This window comes from Thamnophis elegans, chromosome Z (genome assembly GCF_009769535.1).
Source record: "Thamnophis elegans isolate rThaEle1 chromosome Z, rThaEle1.pri, whole genome shotgun sequence".
Classification (NCBI taxonomy): Eukaryota; Metazoa; Chordata; class Lepidosauria; order Squamata; family Colubridae; genus Thamnophis; species Thamnophis elegans.
The window spans coordinates 86493469-86512727 of NC_045558.1; the positions used below are offsets into that span (position 1 = coordinate 86493469).

At 42.2% G+C, this 19259-nt stretch overlaps 1 protein-coding gene across 1 annotated transcript; it reads right to left on the reverse strand.

Annotated features, from left to right (window-relative positions):
• Positions 1-13475: 13475 nt before the first annotated feature.
• LOC116522799 lies at positions 13476-18616 on the reverse strand. Its single transcript, XM_032237835.1, has 2 exons — positions 17778-18616; positions 13476-17527 (listed from the first exon to the last, which is right to left on the reverse strand). The coding sequence occupies exon 2, from the start codon at positions 15589-15591 to the stop codon at positions 13852-13854; it is 1740 nt and encodes a 579-aa protein (XP_032093726.1). The 5' UTR covers positions 15592-17527; positions 17778-18616; the 3' UTR covers positions 13476-13851.
• Between the last annotated feature and the right edge of the window lie 643 nt (positions 18617-19259).

Sequence of the window (19259 nt, forward strand, 5' to 3'; positions counted from 1 at the left end):
GCTGGAACATCAATGTATTTACATCTATAAGATTTTAGAGTGCATTGTTCTTTCTGAAAATGAATGCTTTTATTTTGATAGAACAAACTGTGAGGCACCCTTCCCTCTCCCTCCAAGCTCACAAATGTTTCCTTTGACAAAAACTTTTCAGCCTTAGCACAGCCATTCTCAGGGACTATAAATAAATGAGCCCCATTAGGTCTCCTTGTCCCCTAGCCTGCCTGGTTTGCCTTGCTGGCTCCCACATGAATAATGCAACAAAAGAGGGTCCTACGCAGCTTATGGTGGATGAGGACCTAGCTTGTTACTTCCCTTGGAAGCCTTGTTGCCCTACCACAGGTGCTTAGACTGTCTATCCGCTCTTGAATTGTTCACCAGCGATCAAATTAACATACAAAGAAGTATTTCTGCATATCATAACTATTCATGAAGTTTCAGGAGTTATTCTTTTTCCAAGCCTATTTATTAAACCTGGGTAAAATGCAATGAAACAGGGAGTGGAAGATATATACATGCTTGCATGTGTGCACACATGTAAAATGCTGGTCTAGAAAAGACCCTCGGACATTGGATCTTTGAATATCTCTGGGTATGAAAGAGAGCTGAGGGAGATAGATGGACAAACTGAGAGAGTGATAAAGCAGGGGATAGTGCAATAAACACTCAAGGAACAGTTGTTGGAGGCATGGCCAGTGTAGTTAGTGTCATGATGGGTTTCTTCGGGGCTCCAGAGAAACATCGATATCTGGACTATTCAGGGGATCCCCTGGTGAATTGGATCCATTCTGTAGGGATGCTGAGGAACAGGGGTTCGTGCTGGCACAAATGGGGATTTCACAAATTCCCCAAAGCACCAGTAATAGCCTCCAACCTGACAGCCAGGAAGACAGCCATTGTGTGCTGTCAAGAAGCTGGAGGCGGTCACACGGAGAATGGGAAGAAAGCAAGGTGAATCGTCTGAATGAGTTTGTAATTTTGTCTTGAAGTACAACATTTCCTTTCTATTTGGGATTCCCTGACTGGAAAACTTTAAAAGAATAAAAGAACAAGAGACTGACAAAAGCAGAGAGGGATGGACAGACTTTTGTTGTCTGTCTCTCCACTTCCAAAAGTAGCGGCAAAAGTGTAATGGCCCCAAATTAAAGGAAATATTAAATTAATTTGTGAATTGATTGGAAGATATTAGAAAGCAGATTGGACAGAGCGATTTTAAAAAAATCTTTATATGGTTATATTTTGAATTTTGACACACTGAGATTTGATTTCACAACTGCTGATTTTTATCAAAGGAATCAGAGGTGGGTTTCAGACGGTCCGGACCGGTACATGCATACTGGTTCCAGAAATCCAGCAAGGCTATGCGTATCGGGGCCTCCAGAGGCCCCGTACCAGAACTATCCCTCCTCTGGCCTGCCCTCTCCACTCACTCACTCCCCAGCCTGTCTGATTGCTGCTCTCTCTCTCTCATTCTGCCTGTTCACACCATGCTTGCCCCACCCACCCACTTCCTTTGTCGGACTCAGCTGGTGGAAGAAGCCTGTGCTTCCTTCTCTTTGACAAGCGCCTGGCAAAACCAGGACTTTGCAAACCTCTTCTCAAAGAGAAGAAAGGGGGGAGGGGGACAGACTTCTTCAGATGAGCCTAAAAAGGCCACTTTGCCTCTGCTGCTCTCCTTCCCACACTGCAGGTGCAGCCTTGAGGGGAAGATATCCTACCAAGGCAACAACATCCCTCGGATCACAGTGAGATGGAGCGCCCTCAGGCATATTCTGCGAACCTTGAATGGCCAAGGTGGGCAGGTGAAAAGCTCCAAAAGTCAGGCAAGGAGGGGAGGGGCGCCTGGTGGGGGCACAGCTTCCATTTCAGCCTCTGAAGCCACACTCAGCTCACTCAACTCCCAGGGATGCTTTCCTGGCCGGCCGCCAATTTATAAACAGAAATTAACCATCTTCTTTAAACTTTCCATTTCAATGAGAATTTCAGAAGTTTTAAAAGAAGTTTGTTAATTTCCATTTATAAAGGTCATGTGGCAGCAACTGGCCAGGGTGGTGGACTGTCCTGGAGCAGGGGCACCAGGAGAAAGTGGGGCCGCCAAAAGCACAACTGCAGCTGGCAATGCGGCACGAAGGAATGGCCACCCAGCAGAACTGGGAGCATCCCCAGGTTGATGGGCTGGTGGGGAGTTTGTGTGGGTCTGGAGGTGGGGGGCGGAGGTGGGGGTCAAGGCTGCCCTGGGCCTCAGCTCTGCCTCCTTCCTCGAGAGCAAGGCTCAAGTCCACCCACAGCAACTCTCTCACTCCCACAGCGAATGCAGCAGGGAAAGGGAGGAGGAGCCCAGCCATTCATGTTTAATTGTTTGGCTCATCAGGTGCCCCCGTGTGAAGCCGAGCAAAAGTGGGCAAGCGCCTCTCACTTTTGCAACCTGAAGACTGGCATTTCATCTCTGTGGCATGAATCGGGCCTTGAGCCATGGCCCGCTTGTGCCTCTTGCAGCTGTCAGCTGCTCAGGGAAAACGAGAAGCTTCAGCTGGCCAACTTGTGTAAGACAGGACAGGCAGGCTGGCGGGTGCGTGACTTTGCCCAGGAAAACGTAGACGGTGCAGAATTAGCTCTGTCTGAAGGTGAGAAGGCTCGTATGCGCTCCCACTTACCCCTCAGCAGAAGTCTCCTGGGAAATTTTGGCTGGCGGGCACATGGGGGGGGAGTTCCAAGCCTTTTTGCCTTCAGGCAGAGCTGATTTGGCACATTCTACATTTTCCCAGGCAGAGTCACGTGTCTACCTGCCTGCCTGTCTTACACAAATTGGTCTGGAGTGGGTGAGACATCTTTGGGAAAGGGCTGTTCCTTCTGCTCAGCTTATGCACTTAAAAAGACCCTATGGTTCCACGTCCGCAGCTGATCTCTTCCTGGCCAAAAGGGTGCCTTTTCAGTCCCAGTAGGGCTTCTGGAAGAGAGTGACCAAAGTGACTTCTCTCTCCCACTCCTGCCAGCCAAAGAAAAAGTCCTGGGGAGATGGATTCTGCACGCTGCTCTGCCAATCTGCCACCACTTCTTCTTTAGGGGTCAGCGGAGGATTGGTTGTGGCAGCCCGGCCCCAACTGCCTTTCCCCAAACCTGGACAGCACTACTCCCACCTCCCCTGTGTCCGAGCTGCAGCAAGTGAAGTGCCACTTCAGTTTGCCAGGCTGCAAAGCACAGGGAATAGAGACCACCGCTGCTGCTGCTGCTACCTCGCTGTTGCTGCTGGTGGTCATGTAATAGTAGACCTGGATGCATCTTCACTGTTTGTTCCGCTGCACCTAATCTCGTGGGAGGGGAAATGGGAGATGCCCCACCAGCAGAGCCTCTGGATGGAAGGCAAGTGAAGGGTGCAGTGAGGGAGAGGCTGGCCGTTCCCAAAGCCAGCTCTTGAGGAAGGAGGCAGAGAGGCCCGGGGCTCACTTCTCTGTCTCCTTCCTCCGAGAGCTGCAGGCAGCAGGGAAAATGAGGCTTCCAGCTGGCAAAACGGACATTTTCACCAACTGTAAGGTATGTGTGTGTGAAAGAGAGGAGAGCAAGAAAGAAAGAGAAAAAGGAAGAGGGAAAGGAAGGAAGGAAGGGAGAGAGAGAGAGAAAAGAGAGAGAGAAAGATAGAAAGAGAAACAGAGAAATGAAGGAAGGAAAGAAAGAAAGAGGGAGAGAGACACACAAGAAAGAAGGAAGGGAGGAAGGAAGGAAGGGGGAGAGAGAGATAAGAAAGAAGGAAGGAAGAGGAAGGAAATAAAGAAAGAGGGAGGGAGAGACACAAGAAAGAAGGAAGGAAGGAAGGAAGGAAGGAAAAGAAATAAATAAAAAAGTGGGGGGAGTGTCAGCTCCTCTCCATTAATTAATTAGGAAAGAAAGACCACAAGACTCCATGTGTGGAAAATCAAGTGTACTTTTACTAATTAAGAACGGTTAAAAGGCAAAGCATAGCGAAGTCTGATTAATTAGGCACGAAAGCAATTGATATATAGAATAGCCCATTCCCCACCCCTTGGCATCATACTCCCAGTCCAATCATAAGTCTTCCAAGTGTCAGGTGCAAGATAACTTCAAAAGGCATCACGAAGATGGAATGTCGGTGCCGTTAGACCTGGTGGGAAACACCCACGCATGCATAGTCCGATCAGGCGGTGAACCCCAGAACCTTCCACCAGCACAATGAGTAACCCCTCCCAAATACCATGCCCTCCCTCCCCGTTTCATGGCAGCTGAAGCGATAGCAAAGCAGAAGCTGACATCCGGCCGTCCCCCGGAAAAAGGCGATCAGGCCTGGAAAACGAAAAAAACACAAACAAACAGACGAACAACAAAACACAGAAGAGAAATGGGGGGGAAAGAGAAAATTAATGTCAGGATAAGCAGCATAAAACTTCCGAAGCAGCCGGGGAGCACGAACATGGGACTTGTCAACCCATTCCGTATGGGAGGGGGGGAAATGTTTCCAAGCCACTAAGTACTGGATGCGATTATGCCATCTGCGGGAGTCCAGAATTTCATGGACTTCAAAATGTTGTTCACCATCAATCAACAAAGGAGCAGGTGGAGGATCATCAGGCGGACGTAAAGTTGAAACCTAAACAGGCTTAATGAGGTTAACGTGGAACACGGGATGAACACGGTTGAGATGCTTAGGCAGCTGCAAGCGAACGGAAACAGGATTGATGATTTTGATGATGGGGAAAGGACCAACATACTTAGGTCCCAATTTTTTTGATTTTTGTGTGGTCTGAAGGAACTTTGTGGACAAGTAGACCAGGTCACCCTCCTTGTACTGATAAGGCTGCGTACGCTTCTTATCAGCTTGTTTCTTATGAGCGCGATGAGCAGCATCCAACGTAGCAAGAGTCAAAGGCCAAACACGGCTGAGACGCTCGCTTCAGTCAGCGATGGAAGAAACTTGCGGTTGGTCACGAGGCAACTCAGGAATAGGAACAAAGTCCTGACCAAAAACAACCCGGAAAGGGGTAAAACCAGTGCTGGTATGAACAGAATTGTTGTAGGCCACTTCAGTGTGCGGCAACAAGTCCACCCAATCATCCTGCTGATAATTGATGAAACAACGTAAATACTGTTCTAGAACAGAATTAGTCCTTTCACAGGCCCCGTTACTCTGAGGATGGTGGGCGGAGCTAAGGCCCTGGGCGGAGCCAATGCACTTAAGAAATTCCTTCAAGAAGGTTGAGGTGAATTGGACACCTCTATCAGAAATAATACGATCAGGAACTCCATGCAACCGGTAAACGTGGGAAATGAAGAGTTTAGCGAGAGCCTTAGCAGAAGGAATCTTGTGGCAAGGTATAAAATGAACTTGTTTAGAAAATAAGTCCGCAACGACCCAAATGACGGTGTGACCCTGGCTCTCAGGAAGCTCAACAATGAAGTCCATCGAAATTTCCTTCCAAGGGGCAACAGGCCATGCCACAGATTGGAGCAGCCCTTGCGGTTTTCCAGGTGGCCGTTTAGCGGCCGCACAAACCGGACAACTGGCAACATATAGTTCAATGTCCTTTTTCAAAGAGGGCCACCAGAATTGCCTCTTTACCAGATATAAAGTTTTTACGAAACCAAAGTGACCCGCCAATTTGGAATCGTGAGCTCGTTGGAGGACGACGAGACGAAGAGAGGCGGGGACATAAAGCTTGGCTCCGATCCACGGTAGATCATCCCTCATTGTGCACTCATCCTGATGCTTCTGGAACCAATTGTCCTGGGGAAGGGCGCGTTTGAGGTCAGAGAGAAAATCCTGAGGAACCTCCACCTTCGAGCGTGCTTGCTGGCGAGTGACCACCAGAGCCGCCAGGCTGGAAGTGGGAACAACAGGTTGAACAATGCTCAGTTTAGAGCAGTTGTATTGAGGGAGCCTGGACAAAGCATCCGCCATGAAATTTCCCCCCCCCCCAGGGATGTATTTGAGCGTGAAAATGAAACGGTTGAAATGTTGGGCCCACCGCATCTGTTTAGGGGACAGACGGCGCGGGGTCCTCAACGCCTCCAAATTCTTGTGGTCAGTCCACACTTCAAAAGGGTGCCTAGCGCCTTCCAGAAAATGGCACCATGTGGTCAGGGCCCATCGCACCGCAAACGCCTCCTTCTCCCAAACGGCCCAACGTCTCTCAGTGTCCGTGAGCTTCCGTGAGGTGTAAGCGCATGGTTGTAAGTTACCCTGGTTGTTGGCTTGTAGCAAGATGGCCCCAACGGCGACATCACTGGCATCAGCCTGGACGACGAAAGGCTTGTCCATGTTGGGATGCTTCAGGACTGGCTCCGCAGCAAAAAGGCGTTTTAGTTTTTCGAAAGCAGCTTGGCATTCCATGGTTCAATCCAGTGGTTTGCTAGGCTTAGGTTTAGGCCCACCCTTGGACTTCAGCAAATTGGTGATAGGAAGCGCAATCTTGGCAAAAGAAGGAATGAACTGACGGTAGAAGTTAGCAAAACTCAAAATTTTTTGCAACTGTCTGCGCGTTCGGGGCGCTTCCCACTCAGTGACCGCCTTCACTTTCCCAGGGTCCATCTCAATGCCGGCGGGAGAGATGCGATAACCGAGGTAGTCAATTTTAGCCTGGTGAAACTCACACTTGGACAATTTGGCATAAAGTTCAGCGGCCCTGAGTTTTTTCAAAACAGTGCGCACCAGAGCGACGTGTTCGTCATAAGTGTGAGAATAGATAAGGATATCGTCCAAATATACGATAACACCTTTGTAAAGGTGGTCATGCAAGATCTCATTAATTAATTGTATGAAAACTGCAGGCGCCCCCTGCAGGCCAAATGGCATGACCCGGAACTGGAAGCAACCAAGAGGACAGTTGAAAGCAGTTTTCCATTCATCTCCTTCCTTTATACGGACTCTATAGTATGCTTCCCTGAGGTCCAGTTTAGTGAAAATGCGGCCCTTCCCCAATTGGGCCAACATGTCCTTCATCAATGGTAGCAGGTATAAATTTTGGGCCGAGATGGCATTAAGGTTTTTAAAATTAACACACAGCCTCAGAGAGCCATCTTTCTTTTCATGGAACAGCACAGGAGCAGCAACTTTAGGGCGGGCAGGCTCAATGAATCCCCGCTCCAAATTTTTATCGATGAACTTTCTCATCTCTTCCATTTCCCTAGGTGACATGGAATATATTTGGGGCTTTGGTAGCTTCACCCCGGGTAAAATGTCGATTGAGCAATCAGTAGGCCTGTGGGGCGGAAGTTTGTTGGAAGATGTCTCACTAAAAACTCCTCTCAGGTCCCAATACACTTTCGGAATTTTTTCCTCTCCTTCAATCCTCTCCTGCCCTCTGGTGGCCAAATCAGGACTGCAGCTAACAGGCTCTGAAGGAACGCCCTCCCCTTCCGGAGGTGCTTTCATGCGAATGCGTAACCAACCCTCCCTCCAATTTATGCGAGGGTTCCATTTTCGAAGCCAAGGGAGGCCCAAAATGAGTGGCCTGTCCATCCCAGGAGCCACAATAAAAGAGATTAGTTCGGTGTGGGATCCCATTTTCATCTCTAGGGGCTCAGTAAAGAAATGGGTGCCCCCCCCCTGCGATGGACCAATCTATCTGGCAAAAGACAATAGGGGTTTTTAAAGTCCTTAATTTGAGGCCCAGTTTCTCCACCATAGCAGGATTGATCATTGAGCGGGAACAGCCTGAGTCAAGGAGGGCGGGAAGGCTTTCTGGCCCCCCATTGGGGGGAACTCGCAATTCTATTGGGATTAGCATAGGGCCTTTGTTTGAACTCACCCAGTGAGGCGAGGCGTCGTCATCAGAGTCATCAGAGGAGCTGGTGGAGACGTCAGCTTCTCCCTCCAAGGCCTGGCTGAATTGCAGGGGGGGGGGTGGAATCCACAGCGAAAGCGGCTTCCCTTTTCTTCTTGTCTGGGGTCTTGCTGGATTTCCCCTCCCGTTTGGAAGGGGTTTGGGCGGTCGTGGGTAGTTTGGCGCGGCATTCTGGCGCGTGATGGCCTTTCTTTCCACAACAAAAACAGGTAAACAGGTTTTCCAGAGGGGCCTTCCCTCCCTTCGCCTCTCACTCCGAAGGGGGTTTTGCGGCTTGGGGGGGAAGATTTCGCAGCTCTCTCCCTTTGCTTCTCCCTCTCCTCCTTTGCACATCGGAGTCTCATTAAATCCAGTTCAATATCAGCTGCGTTTTCAAACCAAACTATTAAGCGTTTGGGAAGGTGGCGATTAACATTGTTGATAAATATCTTCATCCAAGCCCAAAGCAAAATTGTCCAAAAGGGCTTCTTCACTCCATCCCCTCATGTAATTACTCAAGTGTTGAAACTCTTGAATGTACTGAGTTACCGGCCTGTCCCCTTGCGTGAGGGTCATAAATTTCAGTTTGCCCCGTTTCTCAGTCAGGGGGTCATCAAATCGTCTCTTGAACGCTTCCATAAACGCATTAAAATTCCTCAGGAGGGGGGAATTAGCCTGGTGTAAGCCTGTTCCCCAGTCAGAGGCCTCGTCGTCCAGAGCCAGCAAAACCATGCCTACTTTCAAGGTGTCTGATTCAAAATCGGGCCCATAGATTTCCATGTAGTTAAAAACTTGCATGATGAAAGACCCCAGCTTCTTAGGATTTCCATCATATTTTACAGTTAAGGGGGGGACTTTAGCCATTCTGCGTCTTCTGGGGGGTGGGGCCCCTGGTCTGGCAGCACCCCTGGCTGGGGGAGGGGGTGAAGCTGCCCATGGGTTTTCATGCACCCACCCCCTCTCGGCCTCTTCTCCCTCCCCGAATCTTTGCCCAGAGTACCTCTGTTCCAAGAAATCAGGTTGACCTCCTTCCTGGGGTCTTCGTTCCGGCCCCGCTTCAAACGGCCTTTCCTGGTGCTTTCTTCTGGTCACGGCCGCATCCCAGGTCACACTCTCTTCTCTTTGTCCCACCGACAAGGACCAACGGGGGGGACTTGCAGGGCTCATTATTTCCAGCCGAGCCAACTCTTCAGGAAATAAGATATCAGTGGTTTCTTTTTCCATTTCTCCATCGCTGGCATGCGAAGACATTTTCTCTGTTTCGTCTTTTTGAGCTTTCACCCCCCACGGAAGGCTGTAACCTCCTGGTAGGGTGTTAATGAGGCTAACTGTCAGCTCCTCTCCATTAATTAATTAGGAAAGAAAGACCACAAGACTCCATGTGTGGAAAATCAAGTGTACTTTTACTAATTAAGAACGGTTAAAAGGCAAAGCATAGCGAAGTCTGATTAATTAGGCGTGAAAGCGATTGATATATAGAATAGCCCATTCCCCACCCCTTGGCATCACACTCCCAGTCCAATCATAAGTCTTCCAAGTGTCAGGTGCAAGATAACTTCAAAAGGCATCACGAAGATGGAATGTCGGTGCCGTTAGACCTGGCGGGAAACACCGTCGCATGCGTAGTCTGATCAGTCGGTGAACTCCAGAACCTTCCACCAGCACAATGAGTAACCCCTCCCAAATACCATGCCCTCCCTCCCCGTTTCATGGCAGCTGAAGCGATAGCAAAGCAGAAGGGGGAGAGAGAGATAAGAAAGAAGGAAGGAAGAGGAAGGAAATAAAGAAAGAGGGAGGGAGAGACAAAAGAAGGAAGGAAGGAAGGTAAAGAAATAAATAAATAAAGTGGGGGGAGAGACATAAGAAAGAAAGGAGGAAGAAAGGAAGGAAGGAAGAAAAGAAAGCGGGAGAGAGAGAGACACAAGAAAGAAAGGAAGAAAGGAAGGAAAAGATAGGAAAGAAAGAAAGAGGGATAGGGAGGGAACCAAGGAAGAAAGAAAGAAAGAAAGAAAGAAAGAAAGAAAGAAAGAAGGGAGAAAGAAAGGAAAGAAAGAAAAAGAAAGAGAACTTATGATCACAATTGATCCCAAAATTTTGGTTGCTAAGCAAGAACATTGTTAAATGAGTTTGACCACATTTTAAAGAATTTTTTTAGTTATTTTTGAATAAACACAAACAGACAAAACACACACAAAAACCCCACAAAACCATCGTTCATTACAAATTGTAGAAAGTGTGTCGATTGGTTACAAAAACCTCCGTGCATCCTTTCCAAAGTCATCACCTACAATTCATATCAAATCATATATTTTAAATCAAGTATATTTATATATATTACTATCATCATACCTCAACTTTCATTTGACTATATGTTTTTACGTCCTTTTATATAAAATATTCCAGATTTAAAGCAAAACCACATAATGGCATTGCATTAGCTCTTCCCAATATCATCCAGTAACATGACATCTTTATAACATGTTCTAAATAAAAGTTGGTTACATTTAATAACAGAATTTCTAAGCCTCCTTTCGTAGTCACCATTTGCAATTTATATCATTTCTTCTTATCAAACCTATATATAATTTGACTTATTTTTTTATTATAAGTTTTCATTACATCAACCTGTGTCTTTCCAATAATAATGCAGTCATGTCTCTTGCCATTTGTGGCATTAGTATTCTGGTTATTTCCTTAGTAAGTTTTGTATGGACTTCTCTTCACAATTTATTGCTTATTGCATATCATGTATAAGCTCGAAACCTTCCATCTGCTTCTTCGATTAGCTTATCTTTGGTTATCACTAGTGCTTCTGACAAAATTTATCTCCTTAGTTCCATCAATTCATCTCTCTTTTCTTATTATATACTTTGAAATCTGGGGTAGAGCTCCAGCTCTATCTCCCCTTTCCATATTCCACTCTTTCCATTTCCAACCACACTCAGTTCACTGTCAGTATCAACACTTTTCTTGTCTCTTTGTTTATTTTTTCCTTCAGTTTTTAGAACTCTGACCTCCACTTTCTTCATTTGATGAATATCCTCAATTTTTCCATCAAATTTTACTGTTCTACAATCTATGTTCTCCAATCTCTTCTCAATTTTCTCTGTTACTTATAATAATTTTTGAATTTCAAAAATAATCTTTTGCAATGTTAAGGTTTCTTTTTCATGTTCTGCCATTCTTCCAACTTGTAAACATCTGGCATTCAATTTTTTTTATTAAGTTTAAAGCAAATTCATTTATAATCTTTCAAGACAAGGCTTTGTTTTCACTCCATTCCAGCTGCCAAAAAAGCTCCTGAAAAGCACCTGTATAAACAACCCATGTTCTTCTCACTATCACTCTCTGTAAACAAGCTGAGGAACCTTGAAATGCAAAGTCAAATGATCAAAGAGAAAAAAAATAGACAATATTTCCAAGCCTTCCAAGCCTCCAGCCTCCAAGTGGCAGTGTTACTTCCTTTCCCTCTGTTATTACAGCCCTCTTTGTATTCCTTTTATATCGTCTTTATATTCCAGGCTTAAAAAAAACAAAATTCTTAAATGGAGCAAAAAAAACCCTCATCCAATTCAGCATTATAAAAATAAGGAAAAAGATTTTAATCCATAAGTATAAAAAAAGGAATATAAAAAGTAGTAGAAGAAAAACTAATCTGTTCAATTTAAAGAATAGGAAACATTTGCAAAAGTTCCATCCGTAAGAGAAAATTTTTAAAAAGGATAACACACTGTCTAATGTAGCTTAATTTTGCTGCTTATTCTCTTCTGTTTTCAAATTTAATTTATCTTTAATTTTTTTTGGGGGGGGTAGTCTCTTTTATAATAATAATATTTCCTCACCAGATGGACACACTTTCTCTTTCTGTTTTTCTCCCATTCTGGAGCTGTCCCAACTTCAGCAGCTTCAATGGCTGTGCTTCTGTCGCCGGCAAAAAGAGATTCTTCTGGATCAATTAGGGACTTTGCGGTGTCCCTGAGATCAGCAGGGCGTACTCTTCCCTGTCACCATCTCTTTGGGATGGTTTAGGTCCAAAAGGACCGTCCAGCGGCAAAAGTATCAACTGCGATCTTGGATCCCCAAGATCATACATTGTGTCATTGCGACATCAGCTCCCCCTCTCAAGTTTCACCACATTTTACAAGTTGGTCACTCCCACCCAGTCACATGACTGCCAAGCCATGCCCACAAAATAGTCCACACCTACAGAATAGGTTCTAAAAAAATCTGAAACCCAGAAATGAAGGGAATATGTGTGTATGAGAAAAAACTGCAGTGGCATCTACTGGCACTAGAGGAGATATATTAAATACAGCCAAAAAACAAAGGACAAGAAAGGAAATGAGTTTGAGTGATATTTACAGACTTGGTAAATAGAGTGCTGAGAAGATTTGTCCCTTAAAAAAAAAAAGACCAGATGTGCATTTTTTATTTTTTTATTTTGTGGAAAACCTTGGCTTTTTGGGTTTTCTCTATTTGGAACACTGGGAGTCTAACCCTTTTTGAACTATTTAAATTTTTTCTATTTTTTCCTCAGCTTCTTTTTCCTTTTTTTTTTTTTTGCTGAGTGTTTGAATAACCAATGTAGATTGCCTTTATTTTTTCATGTTAGTATTCTTTTCTTTTCTTTTTTATTCTTTTTTAACTTTTTATATTTTGGCAATTTGTTTCTAGGATTTTTAGAGGGGGTTTCTTTTTGGGAATTTTGACATCTATTTGGATTAGGGTAAAAAAGAACATGAAGATTCGAATTGGAATTGGAATTGGAAGTGAAATTTGAAAAATTGGGGATTAAATTTGTTCGATTTGGGCTGGATGGAGGAACCACAATTTGGATTATAGATTTGGATTATAAAATTAAACACATGAAGCAAGATGAAGAAAATGATAGCATATTCATCATCAGCATGATGTCTTGCGGTTTTTAGGGGGAGGGATTCCTTTTTGGGAACTTCGACACCTATTTGGATTAGGGTAAGAACAACCCAAAGATTCAGTATTGGAGTTGGAATTGGAAGTGAAATTTGAAAATTTGGGGTTTGAATTTGTGCAGTTCGGGCAGTTTGGAGGATTTGCAATTTGAATTATAGTTTAAACTGGCATTTGGATTAAAAAAATCAAAAATAAGAAGCAAGATGAAGAAAGTAACAGCATATTCATCATCAACATGATGTCTTGGGGCTTTCTGGGGGATTCCTTTTTGGGAACTTCGACAGCCATTTGGATTAGGGTAACAAGAACCTGAAGATTCAGAATTGGAATTGGAAGTGAAATTTGAAAATTTGGGGGTTGAACCTGTTTGATTTCACTTGTGGGAGGATTCAGATTTTGGATTATAGATTTAACTGGCATTTGGATTATAAAATCAAACAAAAGAAGCAAGATGAAGAAAATAACAGCATTTTCAACATCATCATGTTTTTAAGTTTTTAAGGGGAGGGGATTCCTTTTTGGAACTTCGACACCTATTTGGATTAGGGTAACAAGAACCCAAAAATTCTGAATTGGAACCGGAAGTGAAATTTGAATATCTGGGGGTTGAATTTGTTCAATTTGGGCACGTTGGAGGATTCACAATTTGGATTAGGGTATCAAGAACCCAAAGATTCAGAATTGGAATTGGAAGTGAAATTTGAAAATCTGGGGGTTGAATTTGTTCGATTTGGGCTGGTTGGAGGATTAACAATTTGGATTACACTTTTAATTCACATTTGGACGATATAATCAAACACAAGAAGCAAGATGAAGAAAATAACAGCATTTTCAACATCATCATGATGTCTTGGGTTTTTAAGGGGGGGATTCCTTTTGGGAAATTTTGACACCTATTTGGATTAGGGTAACAAGAACCCGAAGATTCTGAATTGGAATTGGAAGTGAAATTTGAAAATTTGGGGGTTGAATTTGTGCAATTTGGGCTAGTTGGAGGATTCACAATTTGGATTAAGGTAACAAAAACCAGAAGATTCAAAATTGGATTTGGAATTGGAAGTGAAATTTGAAAATTTGGGGGTTGAATTTGTGCAATTTGGGCTAGTTGGAGGGCTCACAATTTGGATTATAGTTTTAACTGGTATTTGGATTATAAAATCAAACACAAAAAGCAAGATGAAGAGAATAACAGCATACTCATCATCAGCATGATGTCATAGGTTTTTAAGGGGGGGGATTCCTTTTTGGGAACTTTAACACCTATTTGGATTAGAGTATCAAGAACCCGAAGTTTCTGAATTGGAACTGGAAGTGAAATTTGAAAATCTGGGGGTAGAATTTGTTTGATTTGGCTAGTTGGAGGGCTCACAATTTGGATTATAGTTTTAACTGGCATTTGGATTATAAAATCAAACACAAAAAGCAAGATGAAGAAAATAGCAGCATTTTCAACATCATCAGGATATTTTGGGGCTTTCTGGGGGATTCCTTTTTTGGAACTTCGACAGCTATTTGGATTAGGGTAACAAGAACCCGAAGATTCAGAATTGGAATTGGAAGTGAAATTTGAAAATTTGGGGGTTGAATTTGTTTGATTTCGGCTAGTTGGAGGGCTCACAATTTGGATTATAGTTTTAACTGGCATTTGGATTATAAAATCAAACACAAAAAGCAAGATGAAGAAAATAGCAGCATTTTCAACATCATCATGATATTTTGGGGCTTTCTGGGGGATTCCTTTTTTGGAACTTCGACACTTATTTGGATTAGGGTAACAAGAACCCGAAGATTCAGAATTGGAATTGGAAGTGAAATTTGAAAATCTGGGGGTAGAATTTGTTTGATTTGGGCTAGTTGGAGGGCTCACAATTTGGATTATAGTTTTAACTGGCATTTGGATTATAAAATCAAACACAAAAAGCAAGATGAAGAAAATAGCAGCATTTTCAACATCATCATGATATTTTGGGGCTTTCTGGGGGATTCCTTTTTTGGAACTTCGACACCTATTTGGATTAGGGTAACAAGAACCCGAAGATTCAGAATTGGAATTGGAAGTGAAATTTGAAAATTTGGGGGTTGAATTTGTTTGATTTCGGCTAGTTGGAGGGCTCACAATTTGGATTATAGTTTTAACTGGCATTTGGATTATAAAATCAAACACAAAAAGCAAGATGAAGAAAATAGCAGCATTTTCAACATCATCATGATATTTTGGGGCTTTCTGGGGGATTCCTTTTTTGGAACTTCGACACTTATTTGGATTAGGGTAACAAGAACCCGAAGATTCAGAATTGGAATTGGAAGTGAAATTTGAAAATCTGGGGGTAGAATTTGTTTGATTTGGGCTAGTTGGAGGGCTCACAATTTGGATTATAGTTTTAACTGGCATTTGGATTATAAAATCAAACACAAAAAGCAAGATGAAGAAAATAGCAGCATTTTCAACATCATCATGATATTTTGGGGCTTTCTGGGGGATTCCTTTTTTGGAACTTCGACACCTATTTGGATTAGGGTAACAAGAACCCGAAGATTCAGAATTGGAATTGGAAGTGAAATTTGAAAATTTGGGGGTTGAATTTGTTTGATTTCGGCTAGTTGGAGGGCTCACAATTTGGATTATAGTTTTAACTGGCATTTGGATTATAAAATCAAACACAAAAAGCAAGATGAAGAAAATAGCAGCATTTTCAACATCATCATGATATTTTGGGGCTTTCTGGGGGATTCCTTTTTTGGAACTTCGACACTTATTTGGATTAGGGTAACAAGAACCCGAAGATTCAGAATTGGAATTGGAAGTGAAATTTGAAAATCTGGGGGTAGAATTTGTTTGATTTGGGCTAGTTGGAGGGCTCACAATTTGGATTATAGTTTTAACTGGCATTTGGATTATAAAATCAAACACAAAAAGCAAGATGAAGAAAATAGCAGCATTTTCAACATCATCATGATATTTTGGGGCTTTCTGGGGGATTCCTTTTTTGGAACTTCGACACCTATTTGGATTAGGGTAACAAGAACCCGAAGATTCAGAATTGGAATTGGAAGTGAAATTTGAAAATTTGGGGGTTGAACCTGTTCGATTCTGCTTGTTGGAGGATTCAGATTTTGGATTATAGATTTAACTGGCATTTGGATTATAAAATCAAAAAAAGAAGCAAGATGAAGAGAATAACAGCATACTCATCATCAGCATGATGTCATAGGTTTTTAAGGGGGGATTCCTTTTTGAGAACTTTAACACCTATTTGGATTAGAGTATCAAGAACCCGAAGTTTCTGAATTGGAACTGGAAGTGAAATTTGAAAATCTGGGGGTAGAATTTGTTTGATTTGGGCTAGTTGGAGGGCTCACAATTTGGATTATAGTTTTAACTGGCATTTGGATTATAAAATCAAACACAAAAAGCAAGATGAAGAAAATAGCAGCATTTTCAACATCATCAGGATATTTTGGGGCTTTCTGGGGGATTCCTTTTTTGGAACTTCGACACCTATTTGGATTAGGGTAACAAGAACCCGAAGATTCAGAATTGGAATTGGAAGTGAAATTTGAAAATTTGGGGGTTGAACCTGTTCGATTCTGCTTGTTGGAGGATTCAGATTTTGGATTGTAGATTTAACTGGCATTTGGATTATAAAATCAAAAAAAGAAGCAAGATGAAGAGAATAACAGCATACTCATCATCAGCATGATGTCATAGGTTTTTAAGGGTGGGGGGCTTCCTTTTTGGGAACTTTAACACCTATTTGGATTAGGGTATCAAGAACCCGAAGTTTCTGAATTGGAACTGGAAGTGAAATTTGAAAATCTGGGGGTAGAATTTGTTTGATTTGGGCTAGTTGGAGGGCTCACAATTTGGATTATAGTTTTAACTGGCATTTGGATTATAAAATCAAACACAAAAAGCAAGATGAAGAAAATAACAGCATTTTCAACATCATCATGATATTTTGGGGCTTTCTGGGGGATTCCTTTTTTGGAACTTTGACAGCTATTTGGATTAGGGTAACAAGAACCCAAAGATTTGGAATTGGAATTGGAAGTGAAATTTGAAAATTTGGGGGTTGAATTTGTGCAATTTGGGCTAGTTGGAGGATTCACAATTTGGATTAGGGTAACAAAAACCAGAAGATTCAAAATTGGATTTGGAATTGGAAGTGAAATTTGAAAATTTGGGGGTTGAATTTGTGCAATTTGGGCTAGTTGGAGGGCTCACAATTTGGATTATAGTTTTAACTGGTATTTGGATTATAAAATCAAACACAAAAAGCAAGATGAAGAGAATAACAGCATACTCATCATCAACATGATATTTTGGGGCTTTCTGGGGGGATTCCTTTTTCGGAACATTGACATCTATTTGGATTAGGGTAACAAGAACCCAAAGATTCTGAATTGGAACTGGAAGTGAAATTTGAAAATTTGAGGTTGAATTTGTTCGATTTGGGCTGGTTGGAGGATTCACAATTTGGATTAGGGTATCAAGAACCCGAAGATTCAGAATTGGAATTGGAAGTGAAATTTGAAAATCTGGGGGTTGAATTTGTGCAATTTGGGCTAGTTGTAGAGCTCACAATTTGGATTATAGTTTTAACTGGTATTTGGATTATAAAATCAAAAACAAAAAGCAAGATGAAGAAAATAGCAGCATATTCATCATCAACATGATATTTTGGGGCTTTCTGGGGGGATTCCTTTTTCAGAACTTTGACACCTATTTGGATTAGGGTAACAAGAACCCGAAGATTCATAATTGGAATTGGAATTTGAAAATTTGGGGGTTGAATTTGTGCAATTTGGGCTGGTTGGAGGATTCCCTATTTGGATTAGGGTAACAAGAACCTGAAGATTCAGAATTGGAATTGGAAGTGAAATTTGAAAATTTGGGGGTTGAATTTGTGCAATTTGTCCTGGTGGGAAGATTCACAATTTGGATTATAGTTTTAACTGGTATTTGGATTATAAAATCAAACACAAAAAGCAAGATGAAGAAAATAGCAGCATATTCATCATCAACATGATATTTTGGGGCTTTCTGGGGGGATTCCTTTTTCAGAACTTCGACACCTATTTGGATTAGGGTAACAAGAACCTGAAGATTCAGAATTGGAATTGGAAGTGAAATTTGAAAATTGGGGGGTTGAACTTGTTCGATTTTGCTTGTTGGAGGATTCAAATTTTGGGTTATAGTTTTAACTGGCATTTGGATTATAAAATCAAACAAAAGAAGCAAGATGAAGAAAATAACAGCATATTCATCATCAGCATGATATGTTGGGTTTTTATGGGGAGGGGATTCCTTTTTGGAACTTCAACACCTATTTGGATTAGGGTAACAAGAACCCAAAAATTCAGAATTGGAATTGGAAGTGAAATTTGAATATCTGGGGGTTGAATTTGTTCAATTTGGGCTAGTTGGAGGATTCACAATATGGATTATAGTTTTAACTGACATTTGGATTATAAAATCAAACACAAGAAGCAAGATGAAGGAAATAACAGCGTATTCAACATCATCATGATGTCTTGGGGTCTTCTGAGGTGATTCCTTTTTGGAACTTCGACACCTATTTGGATTAGGGTAACAAGAACCCAAAGATTCAGAATTGAAATTGGAAGTGAAATTTGAAAATTGGGGATTGAATTTGTTCGATTTGGGCTTGTTGGAGGTTTCACAATTTGGATTAGGGTAACAAAAACCAAAACATTCAGAATTGGATTTGGAATTGAAAATTCCAAAATTTCCAAATTTGAAAATTTGCGGGTTGAATTTGTGCAATTTGGGCTAGTTGAGGGACTCACAATTTGGATTATAGTTTTAATTAAGGTGGCCAGACGTCCCGATTTCAGCGGGACAATCACGCTTTATAACAATTTGTCCGGTGTCCCGGGCCGTTTTGAAAAAGTCCCGATTTTCTGGCTTCATGTTGAAAGCCCAGTGGATTTGCTTAAGAAATCCTAACCGGGGCAAGACAAAAGACACCCTGTCTAATCCCTCTCTCTGTCTCAGTACTTTCATTGAAGATATTAAAACGTTAAAGCAACAAAACGGACCCTCCCCCCGCGCCCCTTTTACCTCATTTTATAAGAAAAAAAGTCCACGTACCTTAGAGCTGCAGGAAACACTTGGCTAGAGGGGTTGCGAGTGTTACTTCCTGGATTTTCCGGAGGGGAGGGGCACGGAGGTTGGAGGTCTTCTCGTGTAGAAAAAATGGTGGCTTTGAAAAATATTTCCCTGACTAATTTCACCATTTCAATTTGCTCAGTTCTTTGTATTAACATCTACATCATTCTGGGTTGACTTGGAGTGCAAGCCTGCTGGTATGTGAACTGGGTTTTTTTCTTTTATTTTTTTAATGTATTTTAAAATAATATTTTATTTATTGTGCATAGAATATTTTAAAATTCTGTGTGGATTCTTTTTTAAAATTGTCTTAGACTATTTAAAAGAAATATTCTATCCAAAATAAATTGAAGTGAAACCATGTTTAAAAATTCTATGCACAATACTTTGAAATATATTGTGCATAGAAAGAATAGTTTGAAATG

Coding starts and splice junctions, on each gene's coding strand:
- LOC116522799 (XM_032237835.1), bottom strand. CDS start 15,591: ATGCCAGTTAAAACTATAATCCAAATTGTGAGCCCTCCAACTAGCCCA.